This window comes from Macaca mulatta, chromosome 1 (assembly GCF_049350105.2).
Source record: "Macaca mulatta isolate MMU2019108-1 chromosome 1, T2T-MMU8v2.0, whole genome shotgun sequence".
Taxonomy (NCBI): domain Eukaryota; kingdom Metazoa; phylum Chordata; class Mammalia; order Primates; family Cercopithecidae; genus Macaca; species Macaca mulatta.
In genome coordinates this window covers 205,436,961-205,452,257 of record NC_133406.1, presented here as the reverse complement: position 1 = coordinate 205,452,257, position 15,297 = coordinate 205,436,961, and the positions used below count along the sequence as shown (strand labels likewise).

Sequence of the window (15,297 nt, the reverse complement as noted above, 5' to 3'; positions counted from 1 at the left end):
ACATATCAGTCTTAAGACGTTAAAACATTTAAACTTATAATTTTATTCATTTATTATTTAAATAAAGTGAATTTGTCTTCTGAAGTCTGAGGAAGATAGACCTTATTTTTATTTCACTTTGTTTTTTAATTGCTGTAGAGTGAAGTCTGTATGTTACATGTTTTTTAAAAAAAATTAGTATAAAATTAGCCGGGCGCGGTGGCTCACGCCTGTAATCCCAGCACTTTGGGAGGCTGAGGTGGGCAGATCACGAGGTCAGGAGATTGAGACCATCCTGGCTAACATGATGAAACCCTGTCTGTACTAAAAACACAAAAAAATTAGCTGGGCATGGTGGCAGGCACCTGTAGTCCCAGCTACTGGGGAGGCTGAGGCAGGAGAATGGCGTGAACCTGGGAGGCGGAGCTTGCAGTGAGCAGAGATTGCGCCACTGCACTCCAGCCTGGGTGACAGAGCGAGACTCCGTCTCAAAAAAACAAAAGGTATAAAATAATTGATAAAGACAAACTTTAATTTTGTGATCTAAATTCTAAGTTAATTTCCTCACTTGTTATGTGTGTCCTATTTTTGTCCTGTCAGACTGCAGATAATTTGTTTCTTACTCCTTGACTACCTTCTTTTTTTTAGATGGCCAAATGTGATGCTTGTAAGCGACAGGGTAAACTCAGTGAGTCCTTGAAATGGCGCGGGGAAATGAAACATTTCTGTAACCTGCTTTGTATCTTAATGTTCTGTAATCAGCAAAGTGTATGTGACCCGCCTTCACAAAATAATGCAGGTAAAATTAACCTTAAGTACTGAATGGAGTCTTTGGTCAATACTAGAAACTACTGTTCTTTTACAGATCAGGAACTGTGTAAACAGTTGTCATTAATTTCATGAAACCTCATTTTCCTTGTATTCAGTATCATTAACATTTAGTTTTTTTTTTTTTGTTGAACACCTTAGATTAAAGCTGAGTAAAATGAGTTTTTTATTAAATAGGTTTCTTTGAGAATATTGAATCAAATAAACTCTGTAAGAACTGAAGTTTATGGGAAAGGATAACAGTTAATGGTTTGTAACTGAGTATAATTGGCTTCCTTAAAAAATCCTTTGAGACTACTTATAACAAAAGACATAAAGTCGAAATCACATGACCTTTTAAATATACCATATGCAGGCCAGGTGTGATGGTTCATGCCTGTAGTCCCACCACCTTTCGAATGCTGAGGTGGGAGGAGAGCTTGAGGCCAGGAGTTCAAGGGTTCAGTGAGCTGTGACCACAGCACTGCAATCCCAGCTGGATGATAGAGTGAGACCCTGCCTCTAAAAAATTAAAATAAAATAAAACTATATGTCATGTCATGGGTGTGACTAGTTGGGGCCAGTGTCACGGGGCTGTAAAGGAATTTACCAAGAAAGTCATAGGTAAAGGCAGATTTATTAGAGAAAGTGTGAAAATATGTTGCAAGGTTTCAGTGAGCAGCACAGCAGAGAAGGGGAAGTCTGCAAAGAGGCAGGGGCTTGAGGGAAGTTTTATAAGGTCCTGCTGTAGGGGGCTACTTACAGAATGAAGCCATGCTCCATGCTCCTGGGGCTACCTGTAGGAGGCGATCTCTCAGAGTAACTACTCATTGTTCTCCCCGACCTGGTGCCCCTTCCTCTTTGTTGCTTACTTATTGTATCAGGACTTAACTTATCAAGACTACACACTGTGTGCAGAGTTAGGCCATTTTATCTCAGAAAATTTATTATTTAAAAACAAACAACACTAGTATCATCCTGAAAGTGAGAAGAATTTTAAGTATAGTCTCCTTACAAATAAAAGCAAAATCTATAAGAGCCTACTCCAAAACTTAAAAAAAAAATTCTTTCTATATAAAGGCAAGATTTAAGAAAAACATTAGGCTTAATTGTCCATTAAACCTAACCTGTGATCTTCATTGGTATTGTGTGTTTGGGGATTTGCATTGTTGGTTGTTAAGTTAGACTATTTGTTGCATTTTCATGTAAAGATAAAGTAAATAGAAAACTTTCAAGTTTTACTAGTTAAAAAGTAGAAAACCAGGGCATGGTGGCTCACGCCTGTTACCACAGCACTTTGGGAGGCTGAGGCAGGCGGATCACGAGGTCAGGAGTTCGAGACCATCCTGGCCAACATGGTGAAACTCTGTCTCTACTAAAATACAAAAAATTAACTGGGCGTGGTAGTACACACCTGTAGTCCCAGCTACTTGGGAGGCTGAGGCAGGAGAATCGCTTGAACCCGGGAGGCAGAGGTCACAGTGAGCTGAGATCACGCCACTGCACTCCAGCCTGGGCGGCAGAGCAAGACTCTGTCTCCAAAAAAAAAAAAAAAAAAAAGAAAACCAAAACCCAGTTAATCCTACAGTGACTTTGCTCCAACAGAAATTACTCAAACCTGAAAACATTGTTTAACTTCCTTGCAATAGTTTCTGTGTAAGTACATATAAATCACATGAGGTTTCCTTATTTTTGTTTATTTTAATCAGCAAGTATTTCCATGGTTCAAGCTGCTTCAGCAGGACCCCCATCTCTGAGAAAAGATTCGACTCCAGTTATAGCCAATGTAGTATCATTGGCAAGTGCCCCTGCTGCTCAGCCCACAGTGAATTCTAACAGTGTCTTACAAGGTAGGCTTGATTGGAAAGCATTTATCTAGCCTATTTAGGTTGAATGCAGTGGTCCTCTAACTTCCTTTCATCAGGGATTATTTTCATACATTTGACACATTCATAATAGGAATGGTAGCTCGCTGCACAAATTTCATATCTCATCTTATACCTTAGAATTGCTAGTCTCTTCCATTGAATTAAATTAACACATGTTCTTCATATGAGGGTTTGTGTTTATGTACTGATAATCAATTTTTAATGCTAATGTTAAAACAATTGTAAAGATCCTAAATTTATGTTTTAATTTATATCAAGGTGCAGTTCCAACAGTAACAGCGAAAATCATTGGTGATGTAAGTTTTATTACTTTTATTGGTATTGTCACTGTATTTATTTTTCATTTTTGTACAGTATAAATATGTGTGAGCTGATTTGCCCACCTTTATTTATTATATGAAATAGATTTCATTAGCTCATTTAATCTTTGTTCAGGAATAGGATTTTCTGGCTATTTAAATAGGTCTTTTATGTACTTTAATATCTTTGAATGCTGGCTATGTAGTTACTAAAAGTTTTTTTTTAATTACACAAAATTGAAGTACATTGTACAGGATTTAGGCATGAAAGACTTTTGGATGTTTTGTGATGTACTCAGGTTATAAATAAAATATTTATAAAGTGTAGCTTATCCTCCCCCCAACCCAGTACAGATTATACTGTAAAAAAAAAAACAACTTTTTTTTAACCCATTAATATTTTCTGCTTTGTCTCTTAAAAGAAGAAAATAAATAATGAGAAAAACTTATGACTGGAACAGTGGCATTTCTGAAGTGTTTCTCCAGGTTTCTGGGATAACTTTCACATTGTCTTTATTCAAGTTACTTAAATGATCATAAGTGATTCTGTTATTTCTAGTTATCCAAGTTATCTTGAATCTAAGTCCCCTGTGTCTTAATCGGGAAGTAAGAATTCTCATTTTAAACTTAGCCAACATTGTTATTGATCAACAATGTGTTATAATAGAAATAGCATTTTTCTTGGTAAATAGAAATTGTGATTAGAGACATGCAGAGTAATATATAGTTATTAAAACATTCCTTGATTACTATTAATATTTTAGGAGTATTGTATTTCTCATACATTTGGTTGAATATTTACTTGCTATGTCCTCCATGTAATTCCAATATGGCATTTCTTTTAAAATTATAATATTTCTTGTAATTACAGCGATATTTCAAAAAATGTTTTTGGTTTCTAATTTGTTTTTTTTTTACTAGGCAAGTACTCAAACAGATGCCCTGAAACTGCCACCTTCCCAACCTCCAAGGCTTTTGAAGAACAAAGCTTTATTATGCAAACCCATCACACAGACTAAAGCCACTTCTTGCAAACCACATACCCAAAACAAAGAATGCCAGACAGGTATGTTCCTTGGTCTTTCTTTCTTTATTAATTTTTTAAGGGAAAGAAATGTAGGATTTACTTACATTGCATACCTGCTATTTCCTAGGTGATGTGTTTGGTTGTTTGTGTACATTGCCCAGTTTAGTTCTCACAGCATCCCTGTGAGTTAGGTATTTTCCTCATCTGAGGCTTAACAAGTTGGGTCAAAGAGAAGGAAGTTAATCAGTGATACCATACTGTGAGCAAGTCATTTAATTCTTTTATTAATGACAATGTTATATTATAGAATGAGCATAAGGTTTGGAATTATATGGACAGGCTTCTAGGAAGTGCTATTGTTTTACAGTGTGACCTTAGGTTTGAACTACTCCATAGTCTCTTTTGGCTACTCCACACTGTTTCAAATGAAGTCAGTTCCTTTTGAGAGAGCTTCAGAGCTTTTTGTTTGTTTGTTTGTTTGTTTTTAATGAACTGTCCCCCCCACACCCAGGTAGAATCTCTGAGCCACCTCTGTGGATGCTGGGCAGGGTGGTAGTCTCTGGCCTTCTTGGCTTGCCTCTCCTGGCATGAAACTTCTGTCCTACGAGTGAGCTGGGGTGAGGGTGATCAGGATCCCAGTGTTCTTGGCCTGCTTTTCCTAGGGTAGAGCCTCCATCCAGTGGATGGAAACTGGGTGAAGGGAAGCCCCTGACCTCTTGCCCGTACTCACCAGGAATTTAGCCTCTTCAGCTTTCAGTTGGCGGGGATGAGAAATGCTTGTGGCCTACCATTCTTGATGAGATACGGTAACACTTGATTGGAAGCTGAGGGGAGGGAAGCCCATTTTTATTGGCCACAGCTACCCAGAGTGGAGTTTCTGTCAATCTGAGCTGAGTTGTGATGGCTGAAATGTCAGACTCTCTCTGTTCTTACCAAATTTTAAACAGATTTTCTTGAATAAATGTTTCTTCATTTGGTATATGCCTTTAGGACAATTTCCCAAGAATTTAAATGTCTGTTTTTAAATCATTTTCACCCTCTTTGCTTGTTTCACTAAGGAATAGATCTTTGTAGCTCCTCATGCTGCCATCAAAAAGTCCTGGAATTTTGGCCGATTGTGGTGGCTCACACCTATAATCCCAGCAGTTTGGGAGGCTGAGGCGGGAGTATCACTTGAACCCAAGAGTTGAAGACCAGCATGGGCAACATAGCAAGACCATCTCTACTAAAAATTTTTTTTCTTTGAGATGGGGTCTGGCTCTGTCGCCCGGAGTGCAGTGGCACGATCTTGGCTCACTGCAAGCTCCGCCTCTCAGGTTCACGCCATTCTCCTGCCTCAGCCTCCTGAGTAGCTGGGACGACAGGCGCTCGCCACCGTGCCCAGCTAATCTTTTTGTATTTTTAATAGAGACGGGGTTTCACCGTGTTAGCCAGGATGGTCTCGATCTCCTGACCTGGTGATCTGCCCGCCTCAGCCTCCCAAAGTGCTGGGATTACAGGCATGAGCCACCATGCCCGGCCTCTACTAAACATTTTTTTAAAGTCCCAGAATTTTTATACTAGAAAGAGATTCTTGATTTCTAGAGCTGCAGGGCTATCCTGTCAGCCACTGCTTCTCAAAGATTAGTATGCACGTGAATTATCCAGGAATTTTACTAAGTAGATTCTTATTCAGTGAGGCCTGAGATTTTGCATTTCATATAAGCTCCCAGGTAGAGTTCAGTGCTTCTGGTCCATGGAACACACCAAAATAGCAAGGCTATAAATGATTTAGTTCTTTTTTTTTTTTTTTTTTTTAATCAATAGCAGTTTATTTAGTATTATGTAGTTTGGTTATCAGATGTTTCTAAATTAAGTACCAATTTTTTAATGTCTGCTGTATTATGTAAAGTTTATTGGCCAAGTGTGGTGCCTCATGCCCATACTTCCAGCACTTTGGACAGCTGAGGCGAGAGGATCACTTGAGCCCAGGAGTTCAAGACCAGCCTGGGCAACATAGTGGGACCCCCATCTGTTAAAAAAAAAAAAAATCATGCCATATTATTTTCCCACTTCTAACTGTAGTCAAATTGTTAGCTTTTCTCTTTCTGTCCCTAGCATTACCTTTCTCCTAGATTAATGATTTTACACTTATCTACCATATTCTCTGACACACAGAAAGGATTCTATATGCTCCTTGACTTATAATGTTGTACCCATCATATGTTAAAAAAAATCATCAGTCAAAAATGCGTTTAATATGCCCAACCTCCAGAACATTATAACTAGGCCTAGGCTATTTTAAAAATGCCGAGAACTCTTACAGTAGTCTACAGTTGGGCAAAATCATCTAACACAAAGCTTATTTTATAATAAAGTTTTTAATACCATGTAATTTATTCAGTGCTATACAGAAGTATGGTATATACTTGTTTTTGCACCATCATAAAATTGAAAAATCCTGTATTGAATCATCGTTAAGTTGGGGACTGTCTGGGTAAATAATGGAATAAGTCCTCTGTCTTGCTACTTTCTCCAAGTTTTTTTCCAAGTTCTGTTTCATCCTTTTAATACTTAGAACATCTGCTATATATATTTATTCTTTTTTGGAGGTATCATAACCTAGAGTAGTCTCCCATCATCTTAGCTCTACATATTATAATTGCCTCCTATTTTAACAGTTGATATATTTTTATTCAGTGCTGAAATTGTTGCCAAATTAATCTTTTTGATGTCATTTTCGTCACTACTCTGTGTTAAAAAAATCTTCAGTATCTCCCCACTATCTACTACAAATGATTTTGAAATGTGCCTTATAGCATGACTGAAATGGCCCCTCCCTATTCAGCCTCCTCTTTAGCAAGCGGTTTTCCATGCCTATATTCTAGGATCCCTGTTTCAATCCTTTCGATTTATCCATCTAAATTATATCCTGCATTCATTTGCTCCTCACATCACTGATATTTGTTACCCACTTTTTGTCAGTGCTATACTCAAGATTTTTTTTTTTTTCTGGCTACTTTAGTTATTTCTCCTTTGTAAGAACTCCTGTAGTGTCACAGGTCACTCTTATTTTGAACTATAAACCTCCATAAGCTTTTTTATTTTGAAATCTTATTAAAATATTTCTAACCTTGTTTGCTTTTTGTGATTTTGTTGTTGTTATTGTTAGAAGACACTCCAAGTCAGCCCCAGATTATTGTGGTGCCAGTTCCCGTACCAGTGTTTGTTCCCATACCTCTTCATCTTTATACTCAATATGCTCCAGTCCCATTTGGAATTCCAGTTCCAGTGAGTAATCATTTAGAGATTAAAGCTAATTTAGCATGCATTTTCCTCAATTAAAATTGTATAATTCTGTGAAGAAGGTTTTCATTTGTTGGTAAAATATATCTGCTTCTGATTGGCTGTTATCATATTACCATTATTACTTAACATGGATTATATAAATGACTGCTTTTATTTGTACCCACCCTTCTCAGAAAAGGTTATAATGTAGCTTTTTAAAAAAGTTACATGCACAATGAGACCACTCAAATAGAAAAAGATCAGAAATGGTGTGTGTTGAAATCCTGGATTCTAGTAAGGGTGAAAAGAATACTGTGATTTACATAATTCTCATTTTTGATTAAAGAAAATATATTTTTTAATTACAAATTTATTTTTCCCAGGTACTGAGTCCTTAAAGGAAACAGTTATAAGAAAATTGTGAGAAATACAAGCAAAAACAACAAAAACAAAATGCAAGTGTGTTATAGAATTATTCTTTTAGAGGATTCAGAGACATAATTGGTTGAGTGTCCAAAGCACTTATCAAAATTTTATTTAAATGGCTCTAGTCTTATAAAAGCAAACTAGCAAGACTATTTTAGTCATTAGCAATGAATATATTCTAAATTTGTTTACTATTTTAATACCTAAATCATCTCACAAATCATACTTTTGACTAGAAACCTGTTGCCTAAGAAAGCCTTCAGTCTATCCTTGGTCTTTCAGATGCCCGTCCCTATGCTTATTCCATCTTCAATGGATAGTGAAGATAAAGTTACAGAGAGTATTGAAGACATTAAGGAAAAGCTTCCCACACATCCATTTGAAGCTGATCTCCTTGAGATGGCAGAAATGATTGCAGAAGATGAAGAGAAGGAGAAGACTCTGTCTCAGGGAGGTTGGTATAATCTTTAAAAGCAAAGAAAGAAAAAACACGTTTTATACATTTTCAGGTGACTCAAGTAATTTTAAGTATAAGACAGGGTGTTTCTAAAACCTTTATTGTCTGTGAATACCAAGCCTGTGAGGTTGATTATACTTTTTAGTGCTTCTGAAAGCTCTTACTGTTTTTATGAAGGAAAACCAAGTATTGGTATTCAATTATTTTCCAATATTATCTCTCTAATTGAAGCCATGGTCTCCACATAAGAATTCCTGTTAGATAATAACCAGCATGCTGGTAGAGGGTAAATAGAACCTTAGGATGGAAAACCATTTGGCTCAAAATAACTGATAGATAGATCTCATACTACTAGTGTGGAATCATGATAAAAACAATAGTTAACGTTTTGTGTGCTTGCCATACCCTAGGCATTGTGCTCAGTGCATTTTGTGCCTTGACCCATTCAGTCTTCACGACAACCTTATGGGGTGGGGAGGGGGTACTATGTACCTCAAATTTCTGATCTGGAAAGTAGGACTTGCCTTGGTTGTGCAGTCCAGAAGTGGCGGAACCGGAACTTGAATCCAGATACATTTGACTCCAAAGCACATGATACTAACCAGAATCCCCATTAACAGTGGTAATCTGTTTAACTGCATTTATTCCTAGTGTCTAGTTTTATTAATGAATTATTCTTTCTGCATATGAAATCTACTTACTTAGAACTCTGTAGTATGATTGATGTATATAGTGCAGTCATTTCATTTGAGATATAATTTGTTGTCTATACAGATAAATTATTTATGTGCTTTTCTTTTTCTTTAGAGTCTCAAACTTCTGAACAGGAACTCTTTCTAGACACCAAGATATTTGAAAAAGGTTTGTAGTTGAAAATATGTTTTGATTTTTAGAAATACTACCCTCTGTTAGTAATAGAAACCTATAAAATATTAGTACACTTCGATTTCATATTTGTAATTTTAACTATTTGTAAGGGGGGTATCAGATGTCTATGAAGTGTATTAATTTGTAGTGGGAATAATAAAAGCCACCTCAAATGTTTGTTTTAAAAATTAATTGAGATAAGGCTTTCAAGTGCCTACCAAAAATATGAATCCAGTTCTTTGAGGCTGATGAACAAGTTACTTCATTCTTGATTGTATAATTTGTCCATCAACCATATCTAATTTTTTGGTATTTAGGGGTTCAGGAAGTTTTCCGAGCATGTCAAGATGAGGCTATTATTTTATTTTGAGGGCTTGTTATCTATATATTTCAGACCAAGGAAGTACATACAGTGGTGATCTTGAATCAGAGGCAGTATCTACTCCACATAGCTGGGAGGAAGAGCTGAATCACTATGCCTTAAAGTCAAATGCTGTGCAAGAGGCTGATTCAGAATTGAAGCAGTTCTCAAAAGGGGAAACTGAACAGGACCTGGAAGCAGATTTTCCATCAGGTTTGTGTACAGTAACCTGTCCACTGAAAAGTTTTTATTTTAGAAGATTGGTACAATTCTGAATTGACACTATTAAGCAGTGCAAATTGTTATTGATAATAACAGTGTAATGTGTTAAGAGGTCATAATCTAGAGCACAAATAGCCCCTGGCTTTGTAGGTGTTAATTTGTACCTTCTTGTTCTTATAAGTGGTTAATTTGGTTAAAATTATTTTTAACCTTTCCCATAGTAGCCATGTAAGAGGTTTTCTTGATTGCCAATGAAGTTGTCATTTATGCACTATATCCTTGGTTTAAATCTATAAGTGGAATTCTTATTTTATCACAAACAAACTAATGAATATAGTGATGATTACCCTATATTACTTTCCTAGTCTAAGTCTTTATTTAAATTTGTGAGTTATTTACCTCACGTTGTACTTTCTGCTGATTATTATAGAATCCTTTGACCCACTTAATAAAGGCCAGGGAATCCAGGCACGTTCCCGAACAAGACGACGACACAGAGATGGCTTCCCCCAACCCAGACGAAGAGTAAGCTGCAGCTTAACTTTTCTAGACTTTTCTTTCCTTCATTCTACAAGCATTATTTAGTTCCTGCTGCTTTCAAAACTCTGTAACAGCCAGAGTCAGGTAGTTCCATATATTATTTTGCAGCCTGGTAATTTTATACTTTTGTTTTTTGAATTCAAGAGCCATGTATTTTATTTACATTTCTTTCAGTAGGAACTTTTTTTTTTTGTTTCTATAGTTAAGGATTTTCTTTTGTATTCCTTTGTTTACTTTAAAAAGCTTTTTATAATTCTTTTATATGCTTTTATCTTTTTGAGTAGCCTCTAAATTTAGCTCTTTTTACATGTTACAATACTGAGTACTTTGGGAGGCCAAGTTGGGCAGATCACAAGGTCAGGAGATGGAGACCATCCTGGCTAACATGGTGAAATCCCATCTTTACTAAAAATACAAAAAATTAGCCAGGCGTGGTGGCGGGCGCCTGTAGTCCCAGCTACTCAGGGGGCTGAGGCAGGAGAATGGCCTGAACCCGGGAGGTGGAGCTTGCAGTGAGCCAAGATTGGGCCACTGCACTTCAGCCTGGGTGACAAAGAGTGAGACTCCGTCTCAAAAAATAAAAATAAAAAATAAAAATAAAGAATACTGAGTAGTTCACTATTTTTATAGTATAGTAAAATGGTGAAGTTCACATGGCTGTTTTTCACATTGACAGGGCTTTCCTATACAAAGTTGAAAGAATAATAGCTTTATTTTTAAAATTACCACCACAATAATGAACAATTCCACTTAACAAGAAGTTCCACTATGACCTTTTGCAGTCGGCCCCTCTGGCTGCTGAGAACCACCGATCTGCTGTACAGATTGATGCACAATGCCACTGCTTTGCCTTTTCTGAAATTTCACATGAATGGAATCCTATAATATGTAGTCTTCTGTGTTTAAATTCTTTTACTTAGCATAATGTTTTTGAGATTCAAATCCCGGTAGTTGATTCCTTTTTATTTCTGAGTAGTATTTCATTATATGGACAAATTATAATTTGTTCAGCTGTTTAACAGGTGATAAAAATTTGGGTTGTTTCCAGATTGGGGCTATTTTGAATAAAACTTACTCAAAATGTTATGAACATCTTAGTATCAATCTTTGTGTGAACATATGTTTTCATTTCTCTTGAGGAAAAAGATCTAGGAATGAGATTGCTAGGTTTTATGCTATGTGTATTTTTAACTTTATAAGAAAGCTGCCAGACTGTTTTCCAAAGGAGATGTACCATTTTGCAGTCCCACCAGCAATGTATGAGAGAGTTCCATCTGCTCCATGACTTTGCTAACACTTGGTATTGTTGATTTTAAATTTTAGCCATTCTAGTCAATGTATAGTGGTACCTCATTATGGTTTTAATTTGTTTTTCCCTAATGATTAATGATGTTGAGAATCTTTCAATATATGTATTTGCCATTCATGTGTCTTCTTTGGTAAAGTGTTTATTCACAGTTTTTGCACATTTTTTTGTTTTCATTTTTTTATTGGGTTGGTTGTCATCTTGCTGAGTTGTAAGTGTTCTTTACTGTGGACATAATTTCTTTATCAAATCAGTTTGGTCCTATTTTGTTGCTTCCTTTTTTATTTTCGTAATGATGAGTAGCAGATTTTGATTTTGAGGAAGTTCCTTTTATCAATTTGTTATTTTATGGATCGTGCTTTTTAATACCTCATCTAAAAATGTTTGCATAACTCATAGTAACTAACACATTCTCTTACATTTTCTTCTAGAAGTTTTATAGTTTTAACTTTTATGTTTGTGATCTATTTTGAGGTAATTTTTATGTATGAGTTGTGGCAAGGGTCAAGGTTCATTTTTTGCATATGGACATCCAGTTGTTCCAGCACTGCCCTTGAAAAAGACTATTCATTCCCCATTGAATTACATTGGCAACTCTGTTAAAAGTCAATCATATATGTATGTGTCAGTCTGTTTCTGAAACTCTCTATTCTATTGACTTATATGTCTATTTTTGTACCAGTACCAACTGTCCTGACTACTGTGATTTTACAGCAAGTCTGGAACTTAAGAGTGTAAATCCTCCAGCTTTGTTCTTCTTAAAATTGTCATTTGCATGTCCATATACATTTTAGAATCAACTTGTCAATTTCTTTAAAAAAAAAAAAATGCCTGGCCGGGCGCGGTGGCTCAAGCCTGTAATCCCAGCACTTTGGGAGGCCGAGACGGGCGGATCACGAGGTCAGGAGATCGAGACCATCCTGGCTAACACGGTGAAACCCCGTCTCTACTAAAAATACAAAAAAAAAAAAACTAGCCGGGCGAGGTGGCGGCGCCTGTAGTCCCAGCTACTCGGGAGGCTGAGGCAGGAGAATGGCGGGAACCCGGGAGGCGGAGCTTGCAGTGAGCTGAGATCCGGCCACTGCACTCCAGCCCGGGCGGCAGAGCGAGACTCCGTCTCAAAAAAAAAAAAAAAAAAAAAATGCCTGCTAGAATTTCAGTTGGGGCTGTCCTGAATCCAGAGAGAGATAATTGACATCTTAGTAATTTTGATTCTTCTAATCTGGAAACATGGTATAGTCCTCCATTACAAGTCTCCTTATATTCTGTTAAGTTTGTCTCATAAGTATTTAAGATATTTTGATGCTGTTGTAAATAGTATTATTTTTAAATTTCATTTTTCACTGAGCACAGTGATCATACCTGTAATCCTAGTACTTTGGGAGGCTAAGGCAGAAGGATTGCTTGAGCTCAGGAGTTTGAGACCAGCCTGGGCAATATAGTGAGACCCCATCTCTACTAAAAATTTTAAAAATTAGCTGGGCATGGTGACACATGCTGGTGGTCCCAGCTACTTGGAGGGCTAAGCTGGGAGAATTGCTTGAGCCTAGGGGGTCAAGGCTGCAGTAAGCCCTGATCGTGCCATTGCACTGTAGTCTAGGCAACAGAGCAAGACCCTGTCTCAAAAAAAAGAAAAACAATTTCATTTTTCGTGTTTCTTACTAGTATATAGAAATATAGATAATTTTTTCTTCTATGATATTTATCTTAGAAATAAAAAAAGAAATATAGGTAATTTTCATGTATTTACTTTGTGTCCTGTAACTTTGCTCAACTCAAATTGTTAGGATTTGCTACTTAGACAATCATTTTATCTGTGAATAAAGACAGTTTTACTTTTTCCTTTGTAATCTGAATGCATTTTCTTTCCTTCTTTTTCTTGTTTTATTGAACTAGCTAGTATCTTCAGTACAATGTTGAATATTAGTAGTGAGAGCAGACCTTTTTGCCTTATTGCTAACCTTACGGTGAAAAAAGTCTTGCAACAGTAAGTATGATGTTACCTATAGGTTTCTCGTAGGTGATTTCTATCAGGTTGAGGAAGTTCCCTTCCCCTCCTAATTCGCTGAAAGTTTTTAAAATCATGATTGGGTATTGAACGTCCTCAGATGGATTTCTTGCATCTTTTGAGGTGATTATCTGGTTTTCCTTTTTTTAAGTCTGTTACAATGGTGAAATACATTGATTTTTCTTGAATGATTAACCTTCCATTCCTGGGATAAACCCTGCTTTTTTCTGTATTTATTATTTTTCTGTGTTGCTGGATTTGGTTTGCTAATATTCTGTGAAGGTTTTTTGTTGTTGTTGTTTTATTTTGAGACGGAGTCTTGCGCTGTCACCCAGGATGGAGTGCGATGGCGTGATCTCAGCTCACTGCAACCTCCGCCTCCTGGGTTTAAGCAGTTCTCCTGCCTCAGCCTCCCAAGTAGCTGGAATTACAGGCGCCTACCACCATGCCTGGATAATTTTTGTATTTTTAGTAGAGACAGGGTATCAACATGTTGGCCAGGCTGGTCTTGAACTCCTGGTCTCAAGTGATCCATGCACCTCGCCCTCCCAAAGTGCTAGGATTACAGGCATGAGCTGCTGCGGCCGGTCCTGTGAAGATTTTAAGTGTCCCTGTTCAAGACAGATATTTACCTGTACTTTATGACTGGTTTTGGTATCAGGGTAATGATGACGTTATAAAATTAGTTAACATTTCTTTTTCTTCTATTTTCTGAAGTACAATTTGTATAATTTCTTTAACTATGATAGAATTTCACTTTGATGGAATTTATTCCATCTGGGAATGGAGTTTTTGTGGGAAGGTTATAAGCTATAAATGCTGTTTCTATGGCTGTTTAGGTTATCTGTTTCTTCTAGAGTAAGCTTAATTAATCTTTCAAGAAGTTTGTCCATTTCATCTAAGTTGTTTAATTTATTGGCATGAGAGTCACAAGTGATCCACCTGCCTCAGCCTCCCACAGTGTTGGGATTACAGGCGTGAGCCACTGCACTCAGCTTGGGTTTTAATTTGGATTTCCTTTTCTGGTTTTTTGTTTGTTTGTTTTTAGATAGGGTCTCCACTCAGTTACCCAGGCTGGAGTGCAGTGGCATAATCATGGCTCACTGCAGCCTCAACCTCCCGGGCTCAGGTGATCCTTCCACCTCAGACTCCCAGGTAGCTGGGACTACAGATGTGTGCCACCATGCCTGGCTAATTTTTTAATTTTTTGTAGAGACAGGGTCTTGCCATGTTGCCCAGGCTGATCTTGAACTCCTGGGCTCAGTCTGCCCACTCAGGCCTCCCAGAGTGCTGGCGTTACAGGTATGGGCCATTGCACTTGGCCTGCCTTTTCTAGTTTCTTAATATAGAAGCTTAGGTTATGGATTATACACTTTTAAATAATTTTCTTATTGAAACATTTTAATACTACAAATGTCCCTTTAAGTACTGTTTTAGTTCCATCACAGAAATTTTGTTAAATTTTATTTTCATTTTTCTTTAAGTTCAAAATGTTTTGTGATTGCATGTGTCCTTTCTTCTTTGACCCATAGAGCTGTTTAATTTATGATTTTGGAGGATTTTTTTGGACATCAGTGTATCATTGGTTTCTATTTTAATTTCATTGTAGTTAGATAATTTGTTGAGGCTTGTTTTATAGCACAGAATATGATCTGTTTACATGTTTCATTAAATAGACCTGAGTGGTAATAATAGTGATTCATACCTGATTAGGTGAGTCTATATCTGGAACATAGTAAATACCCAAATGTTAGTGACTATTACAGTGTGCTCGTCTACATTTAAACTTTTTCTTTCTTCTTTCCTCATATGGATTGGATTAAATAATCTCTAAGGCCCTTT

At 36.9% G+C, this 15,297-nt stretch overlaps 1 protein-coding gene across 15 annotated transcripts in view; it reads left to right on the top strand.

The window, feature by feature from the left end:
- The window catches only part of ZMYM4 (zinc finger MYM-type containing 4), a 161,057-nt gene that overhangs the window by 128,713 nt on the left and 17,047 nt on the right, over positions 1 to 15,297 (top strand). For all 15 annotated transcript variants that reach the window (XM_028844726.2, XM_028844727.2, XM_015135095.3 and 12 more), the window contains 9 exon segments: positions 628 to 778; positions 2,496 to 2,636; positions 2,934 to 2,971; positions 3,896 to 4,040; positions 7,153 to 7,271; positions 7,977 to 8,148; positions 8,959 to 9,012; positions 9,413 to 9,592; positions 10,032 to 10,126. In XM_028844726.2, the coding sequence (XP_028700559.2) occupies positions 628 to 778; positions 2,496 to 2,636; positions 2,934 to 2,971; positions 3,896 to 4,040; positions 7,153 to 7,271; positions 7,977 to 8,148; positions 8,959 to 9,012; positions 9,413 to 9,592; positions 10,032 to 10,126 (1,095 nt within the window).